Consider the following 27,774-nt stretch of genomic DNA (forward strand, 5'->3'; position numbering starts at 1 on the left):
CGATCGTCACCAAACTTGGTGAACAGGTTCGATACATTCCTGAGACGGTCCTTACAAAAATTGGGACCAGTCAAACACACGGTTAGGGAGTTATTGGTGGATTTTGGTTTTTTTGGGGGATCAACTACAGTTCAAGAATGAACGGACCGATCGTCACCAAACTTGGTGAACAGGTTCGATACATTTCTGAGACGGTCCTTACAAAAATTGGGACCAGTCAAACACACGGTTAGGGAGTTATTGGTGGATTTTGGTTTTTTGGGGGGATCAACTACGCATAACTCTTCCTTATCTTCTCCATGTTTTCAGCGTTTACCTCCCTTCCTTCGTATGGTGCACTACGATATGAGAGGCATCTTCGGATATTCCCGGCGTTCTGTTATTATTTTTAGAAGGTCATCGCAGTGTCCAGAACGCTTTCCTTGGACCCGTAAGTTGTCCTCACTGTAAAAGTGCAAAGGTCGAATCAATTTATAGCCACGCGAAAAATACACTCTCATCTATCTCTATATATTTATACAATAGATATAGATATATATATGTCACAGTAGAAACTAGATATATATATGTCACAGTAGAAACTAGAATTCAGTAGGATCCGGAATCCTACTAGTAGAGACTGGAATCTCAGTTTCTACTAGTAGATACTGGAATTCCAGTCTCAACTGGACTTTTTCAAGTTCAAACTGGAATTCCAGTATCTACTAGTAGATACCGGAATTCCACTTACAACTGGATTTTTTCCAGTTGAAAGTGGAATTCCGATATCTACTAGTAGAAACTGGAATTCCAGTTTCAACTAACAGCCAGTTCATGTTGGAATTCAGTTCAAATTGGAATTTCGCGATGGAGATGAATGTAGTTTCTTTTTTGTTTAAAATGAACAGTTGACTACTTTATTGAAAGCAAATCCATTGTTTAAAAAGACCCAACACCACAAACTGCATAGTCAAATCAATGAAAATCACATCAGACAACTTCAGGACATGTTCTTGCATTTCTTGCTGTGCGGGTGGCATTTGGTGCCACATGCAAGTTTGGCATCTTTGCACGGACACCTCTTTGTCATGCACGCGCCTGTGCACGTACAGACGGACCTGGCGACAGCTCCACGGTTTTGCCAACCAGTTGATGACCTGGAGGCTTGAATGAGGGACACTTCCTTAAGAGTCTGTGGGTTTACCACATTGAGATGTGGGAGGACCACACTGCTCATGTCCACAAGCTCCACCCCCCGAAACCAGTTTTTAACAATTCCAGTCGGGCAATACACCCGATAGACAGAATCACCGCCCCTCATCTTTGATTCCAGAATCTTGCAGGTCAAGAGCCGCACGTCAGTGTTGGTCCTGTCGGCACTGTGGATTTTCACTCCGACAGTGTGCCCGTTTTGGAATGATTGGGTCACGTCTTTTACCTTCTTTTGGTACCTCGTGTCTTGACGTCTGGCAGCCTTCAAATAGTTATTTCTGGCAACAAGTCGCTTCTCCTTGTGAGCCGTGTTCCCTTCTTCATTTTGCACTGTTGCAGTGCGTTTCCACAACACAAACTGTCCTACTTCTAATGGTTCATTCATAGGGTTGGCAATTGTAGGCACATGTGTAGGAACGAACACTTCGTCAACAGAAAACACAGCATGAGTGGTTTTAGTCACTTTCACACCATGCACAACGTCAAGATTTGTGTGCTCTGTGCCAGAACAAACGATGACGTTGTCGCTCAAAAGAAGATACTCCTTTCCTCGCTTGTGGCTGGTACAGGTAGTAGATGATGTACTTGGTGAATCCACGTTTTCTACAATGCCGAGAGAAGAACCACCAGCACCTGTGAAACAAACAAATTAAAATCGTCTACGCTGGTGTGAAAACCAAGAAAGGTGGTGTAAGGGTTAACCTGTTAACATCTTCAAACTAGTCTTTATAAATTGATAGAAAATATGGCACATTGAAAGTGTGTTGAGGGAAGTGTGAAGAAACTTACCAGTGGCATGCTGCTCAGGAGTGCTGAGAGAAGGTCCGAGAGGATCCTGAAAGTTGACTGCTTCTGAAGAACGGTCAGCACCTGTGAAACAAATAAAATGCAGTTGTATTTGCAACAGACATTTGCAGTCATTCTTCTTCTTCTCTGTTGGGAAATGTGACATGATAATGTGGCATGTATGTGTACACATTAATCACTGTGTACTAGTGTTTCGACATTGAAGTGATACAGGAAGAAATTCTGAATAATTCATTGCAAAAACATACACTTGACCCATTTTGACAGGAAAGTTTTTTTTGAAAGTTGACTGCTTCTGAAGAACGGTCAGCACCTGTGAAACAAATGAACTGTAGTTGTATTTGCATCAAATCTGCCATTAATCCCCAGAGTCATTAACCCTTGCCAGTGCACCTCCCGTCTCCTGCATTGTCTATCATTATCAAAATTGTGTTCATCATTAGTTTGTTATGGCTGCAAAAGGGTTAATGTAATGGAATGTTACTCCTATTAATACGACTAATACAGTAATGGGCGTCAACTAGTCCAATGGTTGCATGGCCAATATCTCTAAAACACAAGATTTTTAAAACCAATTCAGATAGAAGCATACCACATACCAGCAGTTGAAGGTCCGGGAGTTGGCAAAGAATTGTTGACTGGCTGCAGAACTGTATCAAAGACCACTTCACTCCACACAGTGATTCTCTCGTCGTCCTCGCAGCTGATGTCACTCTGGCTCCCTGACTGCACAACTGCACTTCTCTGACTCACGGCTGTGTCTTCTTGACTCAGAACTACACGCCCCACATTGTCCAGCCACACTGACTGCACGACTGCACCATCATGATTCAATGACTCAACGACTGCACCTTCCTGACTCAATGACTCGACGACTGCACCTTCCTGACTCAATGACTCGACGACTGCACCTTCCTGACTCAATGACTCAACGACTGCATCTTCCTCACTCACTGACTGCACGACTGCACCTTCCTGACTCAATGACTCGACGACTGCACCTTCCTGACTCAATGACTCGACGACTGCACCTTCCTGACTCAATGACTCAATGACTGCATCTTCCTCACTCACTGACTGCACGACTGCACCTTCCTGCCTCATTGTGGGAAGCATAACAAGCAGATCATTTGGCAAATCTTCTTCACGCACAATACCCTGAGCTGCAAATTCCTCCCAAACAGCTTGGTCCGAACGTGGTTTCTGACCAAATACAAGTTCATACGGTGTTGTCCCAGTTGCACTTGAAACTGATGTGTTGATTGAGTGAACCACAGACTTTAATCCCCTGCTCCATTGTGGGCCATTGGTATCCATCCATTTGCCTAGTTTCAATTGTAGGTCTCCGTTCCCCCTCTCAATGCACCCTGCACACAGTGAAGCAATCCCAGTTGGATACTGTCACCTTAAATAGAGGCCTTTTCAAGCCTAGGCCACTGCACTATGTCTGTAGCCCATATTTCAGGTTGTAAAGCTGATTTATAAAGCTGCTAGAGCAGTTTTAATTTGAGAAGTCGAGTGTATCATTCATCGAAAGGTTCATGGTACTGTCACAGTACCATTAAAGGGGTATGAAAGACCTAAACCGGAAGTAGAATTCCTTGAACGGCAGCTGATACATTACTCTATGAACTCTCATTATCCAGAAAATTAAGCCTGAAAGCCTGGTATTCGCTGAGAAACATCGGAAAACGCAAAATCAAAATAAACAATCCTTATCCGGAAGTGGTAAAAAAACAACGTTTTATTATCAAAAGGGAAGTGTGGCTTCGCGTCGGACATTGAGTTGGAATCTTCCAGGCTTCTCCCATCACATGGGATGATAAGATTCAGCCTTTAGGACCACTTCCGGATAATAATTGTTTAATTTGATTTTGAGTTTTCCGATGTTTCTGAAGTAATACTGGACTTACAGGCTTGAAACTTTGGATAATGAGAGTTGATAAGGTAATGTATCAGCTGCCGTTCAAAGATTTCTACTTCCGGTTTAGGTCTTTCATACCCCTTTAAGTGCCATGACCATTTCGACCATTTGGTATCAATTGAACCGTTATGGTGTGTAGTTTTTGAAAAGTGATGTAGTTGCAGCACTTTAGTACAACATGCCAAATGAACCCCTTGTTGCCCCAAAACGTCAAAATTTTGAAAAGTTCACTCATTCCCCTAATTTTTAAAAATGGCACTGTGTATTTCACTTTAAATGCAGTTAGACAGGCTTAGGAGATCAAACAGACCCAAATCGGTAACGTTGGATAACATATCGTTAATTTTGAAGAAAAAATAAGTTGGAAAAATGAAAAATGGCATTTTTTCCATATTTCACAGACAAGAGGTTAATTTGGACTTTTATGTAAAATTGAGGCACACCAAAATCACTTTTCAAATTTTACACCCCCAGACGGTTAAAATAACATCTATTTATCCATGTTAATCCATAGTTTGACTGATGTGATGAGAACGTTTTACCAAATATTGCTCAAATTCCATAATTTTTTTTAATACTTTTGATATATTCCCAGTCTTAATAACGCAATCCCTTCTCAAAATGCCTTAAAATACATCTGTAAAGGTCAAGGAAGTCAAACAGATTCATAATATGTTTTTAAATTAAAATTCAAAGTGCCGTTTTCCAAAACTAGGGGAATGAGTGAAAACTTCAAAGTTTCCTGGTTTTGGTAACAAGGGGTTAATCTAGCATGTTGTACTAAAGTGCTGCAACTGCGACATTAGTTTTCAAAACCTGGACATCATAGCGGTTCAGTTCATACCCATTTTAGCTTGTTATACCGCCAGTAAAAAAAAAAATCACAATCACAATCACCACTATGGAAATTTTAGATTAGACCTATTGCGTTAAATTTCGGTTTCATATTCCATGTTACCACAGGTAGGTCTGCCTCATTAACCCTTTCACTGCCGGGGTGTTTCAATTCAATGTCAGTAAAATGTGAAAAATGATCCGATTACGAAAAAAGCTGAATGTTTATCTTTTGACAGATGCAACAGACAAAACATGTTACCACCGGTAGGTCTGCCTCATTAACCCTTTCACTGCCGGGGTGTTTCAATGCATGGTCACTCTTCGACAAGAATGTTTTCTCTAACTGGCTAGAGTGCAGGACGGGTATACCCGTCTTGTAGGCACTGTAAGGGTTAATTTTCATTTCTGAAAAAAATACAAATAAAAACGAACACTTACCCTGACTTTCAGGATGTCTTGGGCGTCCATGGATGATCACTGTTCCAGGCCACAGATCACACACTTCACGTATCACGTTCGCCGTGAATTCTCTGCCATTGTCACTCTGCAGGAGGCGTGGTGGTCCAAAGGTGCAGAATTGGTCGAACAGATGACCTGCTACCTCTGCTGCAGTCTTGGATTCCAAGGGATAGGCCCAAGAAAACTTCGAAAAACAGTCCCTTGCATGCAGGATCCATTTAAAGTCCCTGTCAGGCCTGCTGCGGAAGTCAATGAGGTCGATTTGGACTCTGAGTAGAAAAGACAGATTGATCATTGCCTTTCCAGATGGAAGTGATTTCACCACCTGGCGCTGCCTGCAGCTGGGACAGGTCTTCAGGAACACACTGACTGCTGAGTGGTGGACTCCTGCGTAGTTTGCTTTGATTTCCGCCCACGTTTTATCCCTTCCCCCATGGCCAACATGAACGTGACATCGCGCAATTGTCGCAAACAATTCCTCTCTGGTCACAACCGGGCAGTTGGTTTTCTGGCAACATAGCATTGTCCTTGCCCCCACAACTTGTAATTTATAATGCTTTGCACACCTGTACTTGAATTTGGCACCTTCTGGACATTGCTGGCCCTTGTTCAGTTGCAGAGCTTTCACTATTTTTGTGTACTTCTCTTGGGCAATGCAGAAACATTCTCGTTTGCTGTCATCAAGACTCCGTATGTGTGCTTCTAAAAGAGAATAAAACAGAGTTTTCTGATCCTCTGACTCGGACTCCATCTTCAATCTTGACTGCTGTCTGTCACTGACACTTCACTCTGATCAACTGATCAAGACTCACTGTGAATAGAAGGGCCTCGGTTGTTCCATATTACTCTGGCTGGAGAACATTGGTCACTTTATTTGCAACAACAACTCAGATTCACGTGAAGAAGTCATTGTCACATCTAAGCTTTGTTTTCAAGTTGAACCCTCTCTGTGGATATGATCCCAGTTTCTTTTTCAGTTTTCAAATAATTCCAATTTCCATATTACTCTGGCTGGAGAACATTGGTCACTTTATTTGCAACAACAACTCAGATTCACGTGAAGAAGTCATTGTCACATCTAAGCTTTGTTTTCAAGTTGAACCCTCTCTGTGGATATGATCCCAGTTTCTTTTTCAGTTTTCAAATAATTCCAATTTAAACTGAATTCCAACATGAACTGGCTGTTAGTTGAAACTGGAATTCCAGTTTCTACTAGTAGATATCGGAATTCCACTTTCAACTGGAAAAAATCCAGTTGTAAGTGGAATTCCGGTATCTACTAGTAGATACTGGAATTCCAGTTTGAACTTGAAAAAGTCCAGTTGAGACTGGAATTCCAGTATCTACTAGTAGAAACTGAGATTCCAGTCTCTACTAGTAGGATTCCGGATCCTACTGAATTCTAGTTTCCCCTGTGACATATGTATGGCTTCTCTGTGTGTGTGTGTGTGTTTGAGTGTGTCTGTAGAAAACACCTGTGTATTGCACAGTTCTGTTTGTGATGTGGTACCTAGGGCGTCGTCGACAAGTAACACTCAAGTCCTTAATGGCTCAAAACCGTAGGACTTTTAATATTAATTTTAACGACAAGTATGGGACTCGACATGATATGATCAGGAATGGCATTATGGCCCCTGAATCATGTTCGTGCTGTTCCCATTCCACGAGTCTGGAAGGGACCTAAGCTTGACGGGTCCATGGTTCGAAGCCGGCGTACAGTGCGCCACTCAAGCCGGGTATTCAGCTCTATTTAATCCACACGTGCTGAGCATGTTTTATATTATATACATGAGACGGTTTTTACAAAAAATGCGGTCAGTAGGTGTTACAGAAAGAGTTATATTGATTTGTCTTTTTCTCCGCCTGTCTCTTTGTCCACTCAATCAACTTATTTTAACCACACTTGTTAGCAGTGCCTTCTCAGTTGGTGGCAGTGAGAATGGTAAGGACGGGGGTGTTTTTCCTATCTCGGAGGAATTTCTTTTTGTTTGTATGTGTGTATGTGTGTCTGTGTGTGTGTGTTTGTATGTGTGTGTGTGTGTGTGTGTGTGTGTGTGTGTGAGTGTATGTGTGTGTGTGTGTGTGTGTGTGTATGTGTGTGTGGGTGTGTGTGTGTAAATCATCGATAGCGCATAGGGTGCAGTTCTGGCTTGTGAGGTAACCCTTTTCGTTATTGCAGAGCTCAGTTCAAGTGTACGTGACACAAATCTCTCGCTGAAGCTCGCCTTTTTCATGATTGGCTAACTTATATCGATTAAAGGCCCGCTACGCCTCGTGAAAACTGTTTGCATCACCGTGTCAAATCTGGTCAGGCTTTACGTGGGATAAGACCTTCCCTCCACTTGGTCACATACCAACAATGAACAGCCTGTGTGCTCTCTGTGCAGAGCGTTTTGTTTAATTTTTTAAATTTTTTTATAAAGAATTAAACACGTTCAAGTCGCAGGTGCCTTTTTCGGAAATTAATTCCTAAAAACATTGCAACTCATCACAGCAAGCAGTCAGGGTGTTGATTGTTGGTATGTGAACAAGTAGAGGGATGATATCATCCCATGTTGATTGTTGGTATGTGAACAAGTAGAGAGATGATATCATCCCATGTTGATTGTTGGTATGTGAACAAGTAGAGAGATGATATCATCCCATGTTGATTGTTGGTATGTGAACAAGTAGAGGGATGATATCATCCCATGTTGATTGTGGGTATGTGAACAAGTGGAGGGATGATATCATCCCATGTTGATTGTGGGTATGTGAACAAGTAGAGAGATGATATCATCCCATGTTGATTGTTGGTATGTGAACAAGTAGAGGGATGATATCATCCCATGTTGATTGTGGGTATGTGAACAAGTGGAGGGATGATATCATCCCATGTTGATTGTGGGTATGTGAACAAGAAGAGGGATGATATCATCCCATGTTGATTGTTGGTATGTGAACAAGTAGAGGGATGATATCATCCCATGTTGATTGTTGGTATGTGAACAAGTAGAGGGATGATATCATCCCATGTTGATTGTGGGTATGTGAACAAGTAGAGAGATGATATCATCCCATGTTGATTGTGGGTATGTGAACAAGTAGAGGGATGGTATCATCCCATGTTGATTGTGGGTATGTGACCAAGTGGAGGGATGATATCATCCCATGTTGATTGTGGGTATGTGACCAAGTGGAGGGATGATATCATCCCATGTTGATTGTGGGTATGTGACCAAGTGGAGGGATGATATCATCCCATGTTGATTGTGGGTATGTGACCAAGTGGAGGGATGATATCATCCCATGTTGATTGTGGGTATGTGACCAAGTGGAGGGATGGTATCATCCCATGTTGATTGTGGGTATGTGACCAAGTAGAGAGATGATATCATCCCATGTTGATTGTGGGTATGTGACCAAGTAGAGGGATGATATCATCCCATGTTGATTGTGGGTATGTGACCAAGTAGAGGGATGATATCATCCCATGTTGATTGTGGGTATGTGACCAAGTAGAGAGATGATATCATCCCATGTTGATTGTGGGTATGTGAACAAGTAGAGGGATGATATCATCCCATGTTGATTGTGGGTATGTGAACAAGTGGAGGGATGATATCATCCCATGTTGATTGTGGGTATGTGAACAAGTAGAGGGATGATATCATCCCATGTTGATTGTGGGTATGTGAACAAGTGGAGGGATGATATCATCCCATGTTGATTGTGGGTATGTGAACAAGTAGAGGGATGATATCATCCCATGTTGATTGTGGGTATGTGAACAAGTATAGGGATGATATCATCCCATGTTGATTGTGGGTATGTGAACAAGTAGAGGGATGATATCATCCCATGTTGATTGTGGGTATGTGAACAAGTAGAGGGATGATATCATCCCATGTTGATTGTGGGTATGTGACCAAGTGGAGGGATGATATCATCCCATGTTGATTGTGGGTATGTGACCAAGTGGAGGGATGATATCATCTCATGTTGAGTGTGGGTATGTGACCAAGTGGAGGGATGATATCATCCCATGTTGATTGTGGGTATGTGACCAAGTGGAGGGATGATATCATCCCATGTTGATTGTGGGTATGTGACCAAGTGGAGGGATGATATCATCCCATGTTGATTGTGGGTATGTGACCAAGTGGAGGGATGATATCATCCCATGTTGATTGTGGGTATGTGACCAAGTGGAGGGATGATATCATCCCATGTTGATTGTGGGTATGTGACCAAGTAGAGGGATTATATCATCCCATGTTGATTGTGGGTATGTGACCAAGTGGAGGGATGATATCATCCCATGTTGATTGTGGGTATGTGACCAAGTAGAGGGATGGTATCATCCCATGTTGATTGTGGGTATGTGAACAAGAAGAGGGATGATATCATCCCATGTTGATTGTGGGTATGTGACCAAGTGGAGAGATGATATCATCCCATGTTGATTGTGGGTATGTGACCAAGTAGAGGGATGATATCATCCCATGTTGATTGTGGGTATGTGACCAAGTGGAGGGATGATATCATCCCATGTTGATTGTGGGTATGTGACCAAGTGGAGGGATGATATCATCCCATGTTGATTGTGGGTATGTGAACAAGTAGAGGGATGATATCATCCCAAGTAAATGCCTGAACAGATCTGAGACGGCGAGGCGAACTGATTTTACGAGGCGGAGTGGGTCTTTATTACAGAGTTCTAGATGATCGAACGTGTAGCAAAGTGGGCCTTTATTACAGAGTTCTAGATGATCGAACGTGTAGCAAAGTGGGTCTTAATTACAGAGTTCTAGATGATCGAACGTGTAGCAAAGTGGGCCTTTATTACAGAGTTCTAGATGATCGAACGTGTAGCAAAGTGGGCCTTTATTACAGAGTTCTAGATGATCGAACGTGTAGCAAAGTGGGCCTTTATTACAGAGTTCTAGATGATCGAACGTGTAGCAAAGTGGGCCTTTATTACAGAGTTCTAGATGATCGAACGTGTAGCAAAGTGGGCCTTTATTACAGAGTTCTAGATGATCGAACGTGTAGCAAAGTGGGCCTTTATTACAGAGTTCTAGATGATCGAACGTGTAGCAAAGTGGGCCTTTATTACAGAGTTCTAGATGATCGAACGTGTAGCAAAGACCTGTGCGTACGTGTAGATATTGCGTCACTCGTGACTCACTCTTTTTCTCTAATGTTCCAAATCATACGTTGTTTTGCTCCCACCAAAACTGTAGATATTGGCAAACGCGTGACGTAAAAACTAGATTTGATGACGTTACCCGTACACGTTCTCGAACACGTGCTGAAAAGTGCCACATCTAGCTCTTGCTATTACTCACTGAGATTCGGATTGTACCGTAACATCCCTAGCGAACGCCCACCTCCCCCCCCCCCCCCCCCCTCCGCACAAATTTCGGGTAAAAGTAGGGGGTGGGCGTTTGCTAGGTATCCACCCCTTTGCAAGATAACGTGTCATCACATTTTCACGAGAGAAATAAACTGGTACAATCGTGTGATTTATGCAATTTTAATGAAAATTAAACACACCGTGTGTTTACACAAATAAATCTTTGCTGGAAAAAAAGAAGAAAAAAACAACACAATGCAAGTGACCTTGATTCTTGTCATTCTCGGACTGACGTCAGCACAAACACAGTTTCTTCTCTTGTTTGGAGATCTGGTAGGGTTGATGATCGTGGGCTCATTCTAGTCCTTCGAAGTCAACATCATCGTCTTCACTGTCGTCTCCACTCTCAGCTTCTTCTGGAAGAAAACTCGCGGGCACATACCGAAACATTGTCTGCAGCTTCGTTTTCAAGATATTTAAAGGCTTTTAGTTTGTACGAGCGTATGTCACTGTAAAGGATTTGTGCTTCGGCATGGCTGAACATAGAGAAGTGTTAAACACTCATTAAAAAACGTCACTGAACGACTTCACTGTGGGACATGACGTAATTTTATCCCCCCCTCCCCCCACCCCACCCCCCAAAAAAGAGGAGAATCATCGAACAGTGTGCACCAATCGTAGATATAGGAGGCCGACTGTCCTAAAACTTGTTTTCTTTAAACCGGGGTGGGCGTTTGCTAGGTATTGACCCCTCTGCACAACTTTTGGCCAAAAGTGGGGGGTGGGCGTTTGCTAGATACTGGGCGTTTGCTAGAGATTTTACGGTAACCTCTACTTTTGTCTCTCCACACAGAAAGAAATGCAGAGTATGGACCAGCACCTGGCGAGACAGCTGCTCAGCCTACGTCACGACATTCATCAGCTGCGCCTGCGCAGAAGCTGCCAGGAGCACCGAGAGCTGCTGGACGACCTCCAATCAGATCTGGAGGAGCAGGAGGAACTTTCCGATGTCCTTGACCTTCCCAGTAACATGCTGCACGACACCCCGCTCAAGCAGCTGGGAGTGACTCGAATGAACATCAGTGCGAGAAGGTTTTCCACGTGTTGATGAAAGTCCTATTTGGTTCCTGCTCGGAGCGATTTGGTACTGCAGTCAAACTGTCTCCGAAGAAACGCCAGCCTGGTGAAATTAGAAGTTACACGTCGTCAGTGGCTGCAGCGGCCACGGAGGGAAGTTTTTGTTTTGTTGAAACGCAGCCAAAACGCCAGCTTCTCCCAAGTGTAGCCGTTGAAGAATCCGGCTGGGAGAGAAATGGCCCGGCCTGCTCGGTTTTCAGAGGTGAGCGACAGTGGTGTCATTTTCCAGGGCCGGACCAAGTTCGTTTGAGGGGGGGGGGGGGGGGGGGGGTCCAACTGAAGGCAGGGGTCCAGGGGCCGCCCAGGCCCCGGTGGGGTGCAGGGGCAATGCCCCGCTGGGGGTCTGGGGGGCAAAGTCTCCCAGAAGCCGAGAAAATTTTGCATTTGTGAGGTCATTTTTTGGTCTTTCCTTGCAATTGGGAATCAAAATTACACATTTTCAACACTTTTTTTTCTCTCTGAGAGGTACATTGGATGGCCAGGGGGGGGGGGGGGGGGGGGGGGGGGTTCCGGAACCCCAGGTACCCCCCCCCCCCCCAGGAACCCCCCCCCCCCCCGATCCGGCCCTGTTTTCTTAATGAATTCAGAATAAAAAGGCAGCAAACCTTCTCAGAGCGAATTGATACTGAGGTCAACATATTACCAGGAAAAACGCCGGCTTCTCCAAAGTGTTAAAGAAGCCGAATGAGAGAGAAAAAGCCCGTGCGCGGTTTTTATAGGTGGGCGACAGGGTGGTGTACATTGTTAAATGAATTCAGCAAAAAATGAAGCAAACTTTCTCAGGGCAAATTATATAAGGTACTGAGGTCAATTAACCTATCGCCAGAAAAAACAACCGGTTTTTTCAAAGTGTAGCTTTTGAAGAAGCTGGCGAGATAGCTCTGTGAGGTTGAAAGCCTGTGACCTTCTTAGCTACATGCTGAACAACACCCCGCTCAAGCAGCTCGGGTGATCCGGATTAAACTTAGCGCGCAAAGTTTACACGTGTTGATTGCGAGGATCGAAGTGAACAGGGTATTGGGGGGGGGGGGGGGGGGGGGGGGGGGGGGGCACGGCACATCTCTGCAGGACGATGTCTGTTGTGTTTTTAGCATTGGTGCGAGTGAGGTTTGTGAAAAATGTTTTTATCACAAAATCGACTTGCAATGTTTCACTTGCGACATGTGTCAACCCCTGCAGTGTTAATACCATTGTTGCGAGTGAGGTTTCTGCATGTTCTGTCGCAAAGTAGACTTTCTGTGTTGCAAAAACGGCTAGCATTGTCGCAAGTGAGTTTTCTGACACTGAAGTACCAACTCCTGCAGTGTTTCTTGCATTGTTGCAAGTGAGTTTTCTGACAAATGTTTTGTCGCGAAATTTGCTTGCCATCTCATGACAATAGCGGCATTTGTGACAAGCTTCCATCCCTGACGTGTATATTGCTCCATGAAACAGATAGACGTCATCTGTCGCCATTCACGAGCGAACAGTCCTCTTCTTCTTCACTGCAACTGGAGTCTTCACCCAGCCTGCAAACGCACAGATGTAGAAACAGATATGTGCTGGTGGCGAAGCCAGAATTCCGGTGATTTGATTATTAGCATCTGATAATTCTGATAATCACTGTTTTGATGTTTGCGTGACTTCGTCAGTGAAATCTGAAGAACAAAGCGCTATGAATATACATATGACATGTGCAACAAGAGTAAGTGTAAGTGATGCGGAACCCATCTCCTGGCTCTTGAGAGAACAGCAAGCACTTTCATGCTGAGTGAACGAGAGAACAGCAAGCACTTTCATGCTGAGTGAACGTTTTCAAGCCTTACATGCTCGCAAGTGCGTTAGGTGGAAAGACTGCTTCAAAGTTAACAACTCTGAACTGTGATGGCGAGGTTTGAATGCGCGTTAAACTGACTTCGTGTTCGGGACCTCAGCCTCCTTCTGTGATGCCGCAACTTCTCTGTTGTGTATACGATGTTAAAGAACATGACTTATATCTTCCAAGCCAAGCAAAAGGCGCAGTTCTTACCCCTTCACCAGGAGTTGAACTCTGGTATCACAGTCAAACTACTCTTCACAGCGACCACCTGTTCATTACGACCCCCACTTCAAAACGAGCACCTGTTCATAGCGACCCCCACTCCACAACGAGCACCTGTTCATAGCGACCACCTCTTTAAAGCGGCCACCTCTTCCAAGCGGCCACCTGCCTGTTACGACCACCCCAAAGGATCTAGGACCAAGTTGAAAATAGCTAAATTTAGACCCGTGTAAGCTTAAAGATATAGTCTCCGCCAGTAAAAGGCCTTCAGATCGCCCTAAAAGCTTTACCATAAGATTCTGCGTGACGAATAATGTTACCACACAGAAGGACAAACTTAACTTTGCAGAATTAAAAGTTTGGGAAGTTGAATCAATTGTCGTAATATCAAAGGAAAATGCACTCTTGTGATGTGTTCCGTGGGTGATGTCCCTTGATTCGAGACAACATGGCGACTATCAGGGAACGTTTTGACGAATTGGAGACTGACCAGGTAAGTGTCGGATTTGTAGACCACAGGAAATGTTGTTTATAATCAAATAGGGCTTTCAATACAACAGTCAGTATTAGTGTAAAGGTTGATCCCAGCAGGACTGCAAAGAAATCTGTAAGGCGAGTCATTTCGAACCATTTGGTTGGTATGATGAGATGGATACCAGTAACTGAGTAAGTTCGTCAAACGGTAGATTCGTCACCGGTCCCCGGTAACTTCGCCACAGTAACTTCGCCACAGTAGTCCGAGCGCGGCTGTTATGTAATGGTAATACAACCTTGCACCTCCCCCCCCCCCTTTCTCTCTCTCTCTCCCCTCTCTCTCTTTCTCTCTCCCCCTCTCTCTATCCTTTCACAGAGCATATGTGATGTTGTGCGTATTTATTTTGTATCTCTTTTTTCTTTGAGTAGGTGAAGTACACAATATAAAATGGCATTTTCATTCTCTCTCTCTCTCTCTCTCTCTTAAAAATGTGAATCTTGAATCTCTCCCACAAATCAAACATCTGAAAGCATAAGCTCTAAGCATAAACACCCGCCCACCCTGCCGGTAACTTCGTCACCCGTGACGAATCTACCGTGTGACGAACTTACTGGTAGCCGATGAGATCACTTGTTTTCAGCTACTAGAGGCAGTAGAACGAGGACGTCAGCCGGCTTTGCATATGGTTTATCCCACACAAACTTAATACTGACTTTTCCCCTCCCCTCCAAAGTGCTGCTGATCGAACTTTGGATCATTGTAACGCTTGAAATTCGTGGAGAAACATCCAATCTGAAGTTAATTTTGGCTGACGTCTTTCCGATACGGCGATAGCTCAATCAGTGAATGTGTGTAGATCATGGATTGGAAAATCAAGGACTTGCCTTCTGAAATAATTATAAGACTCTGCATTTGCACTGTTACTCTTTTGATAATATATATATAGATGCATTTTTTTAGCTACAATTCATACCACTGGAATAAACACAACAGTAAACTAAAAGTAAAAGTGTGCTTTGCTTGCAAGAGTGAGTAGAACAGAAAATACTAATTATCACACCCATTTTAAAAGCAAAAATTCTACTCGCACTAGTAAAGCTTATGAGAGCTGAATTTTATTTGTTCAATGGGCAGTCGATAGAGAATGAATCATGCTCTTCAAAGTCAAGTGAGCTTTTCTTGATGATAATAGGTTTGATACAGATACTGTAAATTGAGTAAGGATGAAGTATGAGAACTGTAAACTCTTCTCGTTCCGTCTAGGCTATGGAAGTTTCGCTTCCAGCAGAACATGCTGTCCTTACTAGTGCTAGAGGGCGGCAGGAGAGGAAGAGGTGCGGACAGAAAGTGATCTGCTGAGGAACCAATTTGAAGGTAAATCAGGATTAGTTTTAGTCCTTTTCCTAGTACTTTCCATGCACGGGTTCACACACACACGCATGTATACACAGAATCATGAATGACAATAGCACTTGCACAAATAGTTATATAAGAAATAATAGGGTGAACTTTGATGACAATAACAGAAGATATTATTTTCTTGGGTGAAGAGTATAATGGGGATTTCACAGTTATAATTATGGCAAGGATAGAAGTGTGCTGTGCATCTGTCTGTCAAAAGGGCCCACCAACATTTTGTTTCCTCTGAAGAGCAATATACCACAGTTGTGTGATATATAATTTTACGTGCAAGAATGCCTTTTGTAAAAAAATTTCCTGATAACATAGTGAGACACACAGAAATGCAATAGACAACACCCTTGTGACATCATTGTTTATTTTGCTGTCATTAAAATGATCCATTCATTGTTATTATACATTCATCAGAATACTTTCCTATAATTTACATGGAATGTATCCTGTGAGGAAATACACAAGTACAGGTTGTAACAAAACTCTCTCCTCTGAATTGTTTAAGGTTTCAAGGGAAAATGTGCTAGATGTAATATGAGAACATCAGATGAGGTAAAATTTACAAACAATAAAAAACAAGTCGCGTAAGGCGAAAATACAATATTTAGTCAAGTAGCTGTCGAACTCACAGAATGAAACTGAACGCAATGCCATTTTTCAGCAAGACCGTATACTCGTAGCATCGTCAGTCCACCGCTCATGGCAAAGGCAGTGAAATTGACAAGAAGAGCGGGGTAGTAGTTGCGCTAAGAAGGATAGCACGCTTTTCTGTACCTCTCTTTGTTTTAACTTTCTGAGCGTGTTTTTAATCCAAACATATCATATCTATATGTTTTTGGAATCAGGAACCGACAAGGAATAAGATGAAAGTGTTTTTAAATTGATTTCGACAATTAATTTTGATAATAATTTTTATATATTTAATTTTCAGAGCTTGTTTTTAATCCGAATATAACATATTTATATGTTTTTGGAATCAGAAAATGATGGAGAATAAGATAAACGTAAATTTGGATCGTTTTATAAATTTTTATTTTTTTTTACAATTTTCAGATTTTTAATGACCAAAGTCATTAATTAATTTTTAAGCCACCAAGCTGAAATGCAATACCGAACCCCGGGCTTCGTCGAAGATTACTTGACCAAAATTTGAACCAATTTGGTTGAAAAATGAGGGCGTGACAGTGCCGCCTCAACTTTCACGAAAAGCCGGATATGACGTCATCAAAGACATTTATCAAAAAAATGAAAAAAACGTTCGGGGATTTCATACCCAGGAACTCTCATGTCAAATTTCATAAAGATCGGTCCAGTAGTTTAGTCTGAATCGCTCTACACACACACACACACACACAGACACACGCACAGACACACATACACCACGACCCTCGTTTCGATTCCCCCTCGATGTTAAAATATTTAGTCAAAACTTGACTAAATATAAAAAGCAAGTGTGAAAAATCACACGTTGTCAATATAAAAAAATGAATGTGCTTTACAAAACTGTACTTTCTTTTCTTTTGAAATAGTCATTTTAAAATTTAAAAAACACACCATTGTTCATAAGAAATACTTTGCAAGTTTTGCTCATCGTTCAGGTTAGTGGTGTGTTATGACTCGTTTATGCCTGGTTCAAGCAGGCATAGTTGTAAAAATGGGTATTGACTGATTTAGAAGTGAAATAACAATCTTTCCACTTCCAGAAACTTATCCAGGAACCAGGCCAGGAGAAACTCCAAGCCCTGGTGAAGCTGAATGTTGGCCTTATGACAGTAAGTACCTAATCCTTGTGTGAGATTTGCTCTAAATCCTCTGCAAGTGCAAGCAGACAGTTGCCACAATAAAAATATTTTTAAAAAAACTCTGAAATAATTCTGTCTGAGAATAGGGTTAAAATAACAGTTTATAAACATAAATCAGAGAAAGTAACCTTACAAATAAGGGGGCATAAAAAAGAGGGTTTCTGTACAGTACATGGGTACACTGGGCACGAGCTATGAAAAGGAAAGGTGTACCAGAATTCAAATGTCTTGGAGAAATGTGTACAAATGAGGCAAAACTCGCCTCTGACAAAATGGATATGATGCAAAACAACATGTTTAAATAATCAAGTATTAGAAGATTATTTCAAGGAGAGGGTGACATATAGTATATATGTGTCTCAAGAGACAATCATGTGCAATTCATTCCAAGAAGCTAAAGATATGTTACAGGTGCCTCTACACAAATATTCACAATGTCCCAGGACAGTCTTGTTTTACTAACCAGTGTCATCACTCATGTACATTTCTTCTTCTGTGTTCGATATAATCTATATTAAATTGCTTTCTGTTTTATATACCTGCCTCAACTCTGTTCTATCATACTGGAAAGCCTGTACCGTCACAGGTGTATATCCCCCCCCCCTCCCCCACACACACACACCAAGACATGCTCTATTACATAAATTACAATTTCTTCTTTCTCATTATTTTCTCCAATTTTCTTAAATTTGGTGCATATCTTTTTTAACAATTTTAATGTTTAAATCTGAATCAAGTTTTGTCACTGAAAGATGATTTTCTGTTTACACTCCAGGATTTCGATGCACTGGTGGTTGGTGCTGGATGAGAGTTTCCTTTCACTTGCTTGGGCCCAGAGAAGCGACGCCCTCGTCCTGGAAGAAGCAGAAGAGGGAGACATCAATAAAACACAACACTATGCTGCTTACAGACAATTTATTTTGTGCAAATATGGTTATTTGGGAGAACGAGTCCAAATAGCCAGATAATGTGTGTAGGCCATAAGGAAAAAATGTACCGATCCAGCTGGCCAGTACACAGGCTATATATGCTGGTCGCCTGTGCTAAGTACAGAGTTGTGTCAAAAGTCATGCATGTTGAAAAGGTGAATTTAGAGCGTAGGTTTAGATCACCCCAAAGAAAAATCACATAAACCAGTCTGGGTGGCCGGGTGGTAACGCACTTGCGCTCGAAAGCGAGAGGTTGCGAGTTCGACCCTGGGTCAGGGCGTTAGCAATTTTCTCCCCCCTTTCCTAACCTAGGCAGGGATGTCGTTAGGCGTCAGGCATAGACCGATTGAAAGGCTCAAATGTCCGATTCACATAGCAGCATGGCGGTCTGATGTCCTATCGTTTTGAACTGAGCGCTGTCATTCTCCGATAAGAACACCATTCCTTCGGACAGCGTGATATTCGATATTTTCCATTCAAGATACACATTGTCCAAAATTGACCGAGCACTCTCGCCTACAGGTGCACTGAAGTCGTGTAGTGCTGATCTTGCGTTTTTGGGAATTCCAAACCGTTTGCGATATGAGCCGTTTGGGTACAACCGTCTGCAGCACACTAAAGTTTAGGAGTACGGGAGACAACTCCAACTGACTATAAGTCTTGCGTCTGCTTTTGGTTTCAGTTTAAGAAATTTTGACGAAGCGCATTGAATTATGCCACCGAATTAAAACTAATAGGCCTGCCAAAGATCAACAAAAGCTGAAGACCTTTGGCTTTTCAACGGCATCCTGTGCTACGTTTCGGTCAAAAACAGGTGAAAACGCGACAAGCGTCACAAGAATGACAGTGTCAATGACAGTGTCGCATTGGAAACTGACACAGCCACGGAAAGAGACGTTTTGTATTTTGGGACTGCTGCCGGAAGGAGACCGTAATATATGGTTTCATCACTGTCAACTGGTTACAGAAAAAATCGTCTGCTCCAGTGAGCGGCGAAACCAAACGGTTGATTATCACGTGACACTTTTGTCATATTTAGAGTTGTTTGCACAGTAAATACAGCCGCGAAAAATAGCTCGCTTGAAACTGTCTTACATATCAATTCCTTTGTAATTTATAAATTACCAAAAAAAACCATGAAAAATCATTATCTCCAATCTGCTTATTGTTCACAGAACCCACTGTATATTTACCACTGGGTTACATTTTCATTCCTATCTGCTGATGTGTAAAACTTTTTTTTGTACTGTGCACACTATTTACTCGAGTCAGTAGTTGCGGGTAAAATCTGATCCCTGTTTTGAATTTTGTGGAATCATTTTGCGACATATCGATAAAGTCACGAGACAAAGAACATCAACAAAGACCATATGGGCAATCATGTACATTTTTGCGGGGTGTAACGGAGATCGACTTTGTCTTTATAAGAATAGGAATCACATCATCTTAAACTCTACACACGGTGACAACTGCAACGCGTGTGTCACACAGCATGACAAATAAAAAAGAGCCCCTGCAATGAATATTCCATGCTTAGTCCTATTTATCAGTTTTGGTGGCGCTGATTCGGCAAATGAAATGTTTTAATTATGTTGTGCTGGCTTGCAGCCCAAGAGAGATATTAAACAAAAGCAAATGTATTTCTTCAGGCCTAACCATCATAATGCCATATATGCATGGTGATCTGTAAACTTTTGTTCTCTGTGCACAATGCATGTGTAAACATTTTGTTGTTCGCAGAACGCAGAACCAATTTCACATTTTAACCCTGAGGCTGGTTGTCGCGACACTTTAGGTATACTGTCACCTGGTTGTCACGACACATGTCGCGCTACTGGCTGAGTCTGTTTGGTCGGTTCTGATTACCTCCCATGTATGCGAAAACCTATAATATTATGACCGTTTTTGAGTCACTTGAGAAAAAGTGACTCTATGTAATCGGTCAGTGTTAGTCTGTCCGGCCGGCCAGCCGGCCGGCCGTCCGGCCGTCCGGCCGTCCGGCCGGCCGGCCGTCCCTAGACACCACCTTAACGCTGGACTTTTCTCGGAAACTATCAAAGCGATCCGGCTCGTATTTTGTTTAGTCGTGACCTCCAATGACCTCTACACTTTAACGATGGTTTCGTTGACCTTTGACCTTTTTCAAGGTCACAGGTCAGCGTCAAAGGAAAAATTAGACATTTTATATCTTTGACAAAGTTCATCGGATGTGATTGAAACTTTGTAGGATTATTCTTTACATCAAAGTATTTACATCTGTAGCCTTTTACGAACGTTATCAGAAAAACAAGGGAGATAACTAGCCTTTTCTGTTCGGCAACACACAACTTAACGTTGGGCTTTTCTCGGAAACTATAAAAGTGACCGGGCTCAAATTTTATGTGAACGTGACTCCCAGTGACCTCTACACTTTGACGTCTGCTTTGGTGACCTTTGACCTTTTTCAAGGTCACAGGTATGTCTTGAAGGAAAAAAATTGAAATATCATATCTCTGAAACTATTCATCGGATTTGATTCAAACTTTATAGGATTATTCTTTACATCAAATTATTTACATCTGTATTGTGTTGTGAATAGCAATTTCTTCCTGTCCATCTGATGCCTCATATAATATTCAGAACTGCGAAAGTGACTCGATCGAGCGTTTGCTTTTCTTGTTTGTTTGTTATTTTTCTCTCTGTTAATTCACCAGTGGCTATGTAACATGTGTTACAGAATTGCACCAGTGTAAGAGTTAACATTTTATTTTTCACTCACATGTTTGCTGAAGTGTTTGATTGAATTTTCAGACTGTCCACATTGACTGAAAATCTAAGAAAAGGGCACAATTTAACGCTGTTTTATTCTTTCCCAATTATATGATTTGTTATTGTTCACAGAACCCACTGTATATTTACCACTGGGTTACTTTTTCATTCCTATTTGCTAATGTGTCAAACTTTTTTTTGTACTGTGCACACTATTTGCTCATTAAAGGCCCGTCCAGACACTCCCGGCCGACCCTGTCCACATTTGACTTATGCTCAAAACGGCCCCGTTGGGCGCATCGCAGCGTGCAATGATCGCGAAGCGTTATTTGCAGAAGAATAGCGCGTGTTCTAATTTATATGACACAGACATAGAACGACGGAAATTTTACCAATCAGAGCAAACCAGAGCGATGACGTCAGCTGCTCGCGGCGCGGCAGTCGAATGCAACTGAACCTTCTTGTCAGGTGACCCGCTCCACTGATACCGCGTTGTGAAAAAAATCGTCGATGTGTGGCCACTCGGCAAATCCCGCGCGACGCACAAAACGGCCTGCGGCGCATAGAGCGTAAAACGGCGTCCAAGTCTGGACAGGGCTTTAATGCTGTGTTTATGTGTTTGTTTCACTCCCATGTGTCATATTTTCTGAGATTTCGGTCAATGTAGCCACTTTTTTTGTTTGGCCGCATTTAGCCTTTCCTTCGTAACTGTCTGTCTTCACCAAGCTGTAGATTCTTGCATTACTAATGGCGAGCAGCTATGCAAGAAAACAAAGAAAGTGTATTCAAGCGCCGAGCCGGGTAAAAAGAAAATATCACTACATTGACCGAAATTTCAGAAAGCGTCACATGTTTGCTGCTGTGTAAATGGTTTGCAGTTCATTGCCCATTGAACGCTCCTTTTCTTAGGTTTGATGTTTTATCACATTTTGTTGTTCTGTGTGTGCTAGCGCTTTTTTTGGGTAACTTTGTCGCAATTACTTCTAAATTTAATATGTTACTGTTGTCACTGCGCCCTTTTTTTTTTATCTCTCCCAATAAATGTATGGCATTTTGTTCTGTAGGCGCTTGCCATTGCACATTGAACACGTTTTTGTTGTTGCTTATTCATAATTAACTCTGTAATTAATGAAGAAGAAAAAATCCCGTGCGGAGCACGGGTATTACTAGTAAATTATAATACATTACATAAAGCTCTAAATATGTAAAAATATCGGTTTCCTTGCCAGACAAGGAAACTCAAGGCATCCTGTCAGGGAGAGAATGAGCTGAACTCATTTTGACCTGAGTTCAGGATGATGGTAGAGAGCATAGCAAATTTGAACAGTCCCTGCTTTTGAATTTTTGAAGAAGCACAGGAAAAATGTTTTTTCTTTGTATTTATCTAGACTTTCTACATTTAGAGTTTTTATTCAATCTATCCCGCAACTCACATTTTTTTAACAGTTTCCACAATTTGACTGAACTGATGTTTATTTTAACTTTAATTTGAACTATCATTTATTCGAGTCTAACAAGTCTGAAAGAGTTACAATGTGTCCTTTTTGCTGATCAAAAACTGTTATTATATGTACCTGAAATTTCAGTAGTTGGGGATGTTTCTCAGGAAGTATTTGCTCATCTTGTAGAGCCTTCAAAGCAGGTCTCCATGACTGCATACCCTAGGTCCCTGGTCATAGGACAGCAGCCAAGAGTGCTCATTGACAACATGGTGCAGCTGTGGAAGTAATACAACAATGGCTCTGGGTTATTGAGATCTCTCAAACAGTGACATTTTGAATCCAGACACTAAATTCATGTTTTTCCCCCTTGAACTGTTCAAAGAGAATGTGTGGCTGTGGTCTTGAGATTTACATCAAATAAAATTGAACAATGCTCTTGTCAATTGAGTATATTTGTGTGCATTTGTTGTTTCATTTATTAATAATAATAATTGTCTTGTCCTCTAACTGTAACCATTTGTTTCTCCGCAAAAACGCAATAATAAAGAAAGAGACAAGTTATTTTCAAACCAATGGCAGCTTATGCAATCCCGGCCGATTTGCTTATACAAATAAATATTATATACACATGATCTTGATAGAAAACTAAACAAATTAAAAATATGACCACTCACCTGCACTCATTCTACGGCATGTATTTCTTTGAAACTAATTACATAGTCTAAATAACAAATGAAAACACAGGCACACACACACACACACACTCTGACACACACACACACACAATAAAACATCATTCACTCTTCCATTTCATTTGGTTCAGAGACAGCAATGTGCAAATTATAGATTTATTGACTTACACCGACTCCTCTACAGATGAAATTAAGAAACATCTGACTCCTGCATCACTGGTTGTCGTCCGCCAGTTGCCTTGATAGATGTAGAAGATTGCTGTTCTTGTGTCTTCGCATAGTAACTGGTAAATGAAAAAAAGGTATGTGTGAGTTTTTGAAAATATGCATCTGTGCACATACACATTACATAACATACCATACGCTATGTAAAGATGTAATTTTCTCCACATGATTTACACAAAGAAACCATGAAGAGCGTATGACTACATTTTAGGCCCCCTGCTATTTTATTTAATAATAGTTGGGAGGTACAGAACTCCTTCAGTCAAAGCATGGAGCGCCTCCTGCCAACTTCTCAAAAGATTGTAACACCTTCCTGGCTGAATAATTTGACAAATGTATACAAGTATTGAAGTAGGGAGTAATATATTCCTTTTTATATACAGCTTACCTCACTGGAAAAATATTGAAAAATAAGTACAGGAATGTGATCTATGAGTATGAAATCTGAGAAAATCAGTTCATGAACAGGAGGGAGTCTTTAAATGGGAGTAAATTAACGAGGTTATGAAAACAAATTCTGAGTAAACAATGTCTTAAAATGGAAGGTCAAAGGAGTCTGAAAGTGGGGGGTCTTATAAAAGTGGGATCCACTGTATAAACACAAATGAATGATAAATATACAAAGGAACAATCACACCAACACACACCCATCCCCCTAAAAATAAAGCTTATTGTTGCGTACATTCTCCTGTTACTTCTCGAAGTTCTCCTCTTGTTATTTTTTGTTCTAATTTTCTAAAAGAGAACATGATGAATGTATTGAAAATCTGTCTGCATCCTCATGACTGTTCCCGTTTCACTTTAATATGCCTCTTGGCTGCACACCGTCACAGAATCAGCTGTTCCGAGCACAAATCCTGCTCGGCAATGTTTACAAATGATGTCCACGTCATAGTTTATAAATAGCAACAGAAACAATGGTGGCGCTAGACAGTCTCAGACACCCGTGTACACAAAGCACAGCCATGTGTAAGTGATGTTAGACTCGCCTGGCGATAGGTTCTTGGCGTTACCCACCCCCCCCCCCCCCCCCCCCCCCCCCCCTCCTAACAGTATAGCGCGGACCCTAGCGTGTCACTAGCAAAGCGGGCCCTACTCTCTGGGGTTAGTGCGTTCACTGAGAATTCATCACTTTGTGTTCCGAAAACATAACAACTAGAATCAGCCGCCACAGCCAAAAAAAATACGTATGCATGCGCTCGCTTGATCAAGCATTCATTACATCGATACAGTACTTTGGTGCTTCGACAAGCAAGATGGAGGATGATGAGTTTGATTTGAAACTTTCGTTTGAGTTGTTTCTTGACAACAAATCGTACGTGGAATCTGAACGATTTACTGAGGAAGATCTTCGCAATGAACTGTGTATCGCGGTGAAGAAAATGACAGTTCTGAGTTCGTCAAGTGACGGAATTTACGAAAGTGCACATGGATACAAACAGTGGCTGGTCCATTTTCGTGAAATGGCAGGACCAGCAAGCATTACTGATTAAAAATGTAATGAGGCTTCGGCCAGGAAAAAGTATAGATCTACACAACAAGAACTTGGATTGTCGTCAGTACTTACAAATCTAGCAGGATTTCTGCGAGCGCTTCATCGGCGGATTCAGTGCCCCAACGCCAACGGTTACACTTACACTTTTACAGCCTCCTGTATCCATCGTTCCCATTGATATCCTATGAATATGGTTCGCTTGTTGCGTTCTGCTGTAGTTTGTCGTCTGCGTCGCTTCCGTTCAGGTTCTGTCATTGGTTTCCTTTTCATTCTGGACTCAATTTCGTTGAGAAATGAACTAGCTCTTTGCGATACGTCCGGTTCGTCGGCCATTTTTTGCCAGTTGTCATGACAGCAGCCGTCTCGGCGAGCACAGGCGACGAAAACCAGTCTTGACGGCCAATTTTAATCTTCAAATGGTGGAGAGCTCGGTCGCGACCAAATGCCAATTTACTCATTTTGATTTAATTATTTAGCATACTTCTGGTGCTTTATTGAGCAAACCGAGCCAGGTGCGTCTTAATTAAGGTACACTAGATTCCTCAAACTCTTCAAATCGGCCCAATTCGGCAAAAAACTCTCCAAGATGGCGGCGTGGAGACTCTATCTTTAACTCTTCGCCACACTGAATAAATCGAAAAATGTTCAAATAATGTCACTTGCTGCAGCGGGGGCTATATCCAGAAAATGCCTCCAAGTTCTTTTCTCTATAATTCACCTTTCCGTAACAATCACCTATTTATGAGGACCACTGTTGGTGGCTGTGGAGTAGGATCGATTCGTAGTGGGGGAGTGTTCATTCGTGTGCTTGGCCCGCAAGTGATATTGGCTGGACATGAGAGAACGAAGGATTCTGTGATCCTTGTTAGCAAGAGGTTTTCGCATTGTACATGTATATATAATGGTAAAATAAATATTTGAATGTGCCAGCTGTAAGTTTCTTGTGTGTGTGTGTGTGTGTGTGTGTGTGTGTGTGTGTGTGTGTGTGTGTGTGTGTGTGTGTGTGTGTGTGTGTGTGTGTGCATGTGTGTATGTGTGTGTGTTTGTGTGTGCGTGTGTGTGTGTGTGTTTGTGTGTGTGGTTGTGTGTGTGGGGGTACTTTATGTGTGTGTACTTTATGTGTGTGTACTTTGTGTGTGTGTGTGTGTGTGTGTGTGTGTGTGTGTGTGTGTGTAAGAAAATGCGCGCGTTGCAACACAATTTACAATCAGTGCGCACCAAAGCCAGAGATCGACTCAGTCTTAACCAAACAATCCAATGGATCGAGTTTCATCGGTAATTACGTAAAAGTAGTTCCCTTTAGATTTGTTTCCCGGAGGAGACGAGTGAAGATTATTAAAGTGTGTTAACGTTTTTTATTAGCAGTTATGGTCTCACCTACAGCTAACTTCGAGTTTAAGTTACGTCAATAACTTGTCATGATTCCAGACGTTATCTGGTATTTGGCCTGTTTAACACGACGTGAATAGCCGTCCGTAATCCCAGCGGAAACGTCCAATAAGCATACACCAAAACTCGATGTTTTACCGTGTTATGCATAACACTAAAATCTCCGGAATTTTGTTGCGTTACGGCAGTTTTTTTTCACGTGACATAATGGTATAATGCCACAACATTCAGTTGATTTTTCGCCCAGTATGTGTGCATTAGCAGTTATGGTCTCAATGAAGTTTTTTCTTTGTTTTTTTGGGGAGGATCTTTTTGTGAAGATAAATGGGATAAATTACGAAGGTATTGTTACGTGCTTACGAATTATGTGTGTGTGCGGCTGTGGCATGTGCGGTTTCGTATGTGTGTGTTTTTCTGTGGACGTGAGTGCGCGTGCGTGCGTGCATGTGTCGGATCGGTACCCGCGCGCGCGTGCGTGCCCGTATTTTAGAAAGTGCGCGCTCTGCTGCACTATAACAAACAATCAGCGCGCTCCTTCCCACAGAGAGCAAAATCTGGTCTCAAGAAGACATGTTATAAAATATCCCAAGGGAGAGAATGTCCGTGTAAGCTGTATACATAGTTTCGTAGAAGTAGCCTCCCTTCACAAATGTTCGCTCAAGACACGGTCACGGGTGGAGATTATTCAAAATAATGTGATCTCTTCTGCAGTCGGGCTCTCCACGTCTTATTAAGGTTGATTCAATACATTATTGCTATATATCTACTTAGGTTTATGATTAGGTTTATTCACGTGCCATTAATCAAGAGTTTATGAGATTGGGAAACTGCAGTGTTTATGAACCGAAACCTTTCCGATTGAACTGTTCTTTGGTAATGGCGGGTGGCTTCTGTTAATTGTTCAACACTCCATGTACTTCGTGATTATTATGTGAATTGTGTGTGTGTGTGTGTGTGTGTGTGTGTGTGTGTGTGTGTGTGTGTGTGTGTGTGTGTGTGTGTGTGTGTGTGTGTGCCAGACAAGGAAACTCAAGGCATCCTGTCAGGGAGAGCCGAACTCATTTTGACCAGTGAGGTCAGGATGGAGTAGATACATGAATAGATAAACTTTGCTTTTTCTTGTCTGAATGTCCAAACACGCTTGGAAAGGTGAGAATAAAAAAGAGGATAAAAGTCGCTTGTTCATTTCAATGCTTGTTATTCTCTCAGGTGCCACTAGAAAGGTTCCGTATAACTCTTGCTTACTCCATTACACATGTCGTATACATATAGAGCGCGCGTTTACTTCCCTTTAGTTAATTGTAAGGTGTATAAGACCCCCCCCCCCCCCCCTCCATTTTAGGCAGTCATTCTCCGTTTTCGGAGGGGGTGGGGAGGGAGCTAGGCGGGAGTGGTGAACTCGGCTTACGTTGATCGCAAGAGAAGCTCCCAGCACTCCTTATTCATGGAAG

General features: G+C 42.1%; 2 protein-coding genes and 2 long non-coding RNA genes across 7 annotated transcripts in view; 2 read left to right on the forward strand and 2 right to left on the reverse strand.

The window, feature by feature from the left end:
• The window catches only part of LOC138980361 (protein FAM167B-like), a 40,152-nt gene extending 28,239 nt beyond the window's left edge, over positions 1-11,913 (forward strand). The window contains exon 3 of the mRNA XM_070353231.1: positions 11,410-11,913. Within this exon, the coding sequence (XP_070209332.1) occupies positions 11,410-11,664 (255 nt within the window). The 3' untranslated portion in view covers positions 11,665-11,913. The remainder of the gene's footprint in view (positions 1-11,409) is intronic.
• LOC138980360 (uncharacterized) lies at positions 811-6,632 on the reverse strand. Its single transcript, XM_070353229.1, has 4 exons — positions 5,198-6,632; positions 2,598-3,365; positions 1,981-2,061; positions 811-1,824 (listed from the first exon to the last, which is right to left on the reverse strand). Exons 1-4 carry the CDS (start codon positions 5,967-5,969, stop codon positions 980-982), a joined length of 2,466 nt encoding a protein of 821 aa, XP_070209330.1. The 5' UTR covers positions 5,970-6,632; the 3' UTR covers positions 811-979.
• A 2,035-nt stretch (positions 11,914-13,948) lies between the features above and the next one.
• LOC138980363 (uncharacterized) lies at positions 13,949-22,970 on the forward strand. The gene is made up of 4 exons (XR_011460305.1): positions 13,949-14,206; positions 15,452-15,562; positions 17,305-17,373; positions 18,179-22,970. It is a non-coding gene; the product is annotated as an uncharacterized lncRNA (long non-coding RNA).
• LOC138980362 (uncharacterized) lies at positions 15,949-25,259 on the reverse strand. 4 transcript variants are annotated; one of them, XR_011460302.1, is made up of 4 exons: positions 25,077-25,259; positions 23,383-23,498; positions 22,655-22,797; positions 15,949-18,257 (listed from the first exon to the last, which is right to left on the reverse strand). It is a non-coding gene; the product is annotated as an uncharacterized lncRNA (long non-coding RNA). The 4 variants fall into 4 exon arrangements; XR_011460303.1 differs by having other exon boundaries at positions 25,007-25,087; XR_011460304.1 differs by lacking the exon at positions 25,077-25,259 and adding an exon at positions 24,122-24,448.
• Positions 25,260-27,774: the final 2,515 nt, after the last annotated feature.

The sequence above is a fragment of the Littorina saxatilis genome, linkage group LG11, assembly GCF_037325665.1.
Source record: "Littorina saxatilis isolate snail1 linkage group LG11, US_GU_Lsax_2.0, whole genome shotgun sequence".
In the NCBI taxonomy this organism is placed as follows: Eukaryota; Metazoa; Mollusca; class Gastropoda; order Littorinimorpha; family Littorinidae; genus Littorina; species Littorina saxatilis.

What these genes read in the sequence shown, in the direction of transcription:
- LOC138980360 (XM_070353229.1), bottom strand. Translation starts at nt 5,969, where the DNA reads ATGGAGTCCGAGTCAGAGGATCAGAAAACTCTGTTTTATTCTCTTTTA. An exon ending in TCCCGGACCTTCAACTGCTG is followed by an intron (nt 2,062 to 2,597) that starts GTATGTGGTATG and finishes TTTGTTTCACAG; the next exon opens with GTGCTGACCGTTCTTCAGAA. An exon ending in TCCTGAGCAGCATGCCACTG is followed by an intron (nt 1,825 to 1,980) that starts GTAAGTTTCTTC and finishes TTTGTTTCACAG; the next exon opens with GTGCTGGTGGTTCTTCTCTC.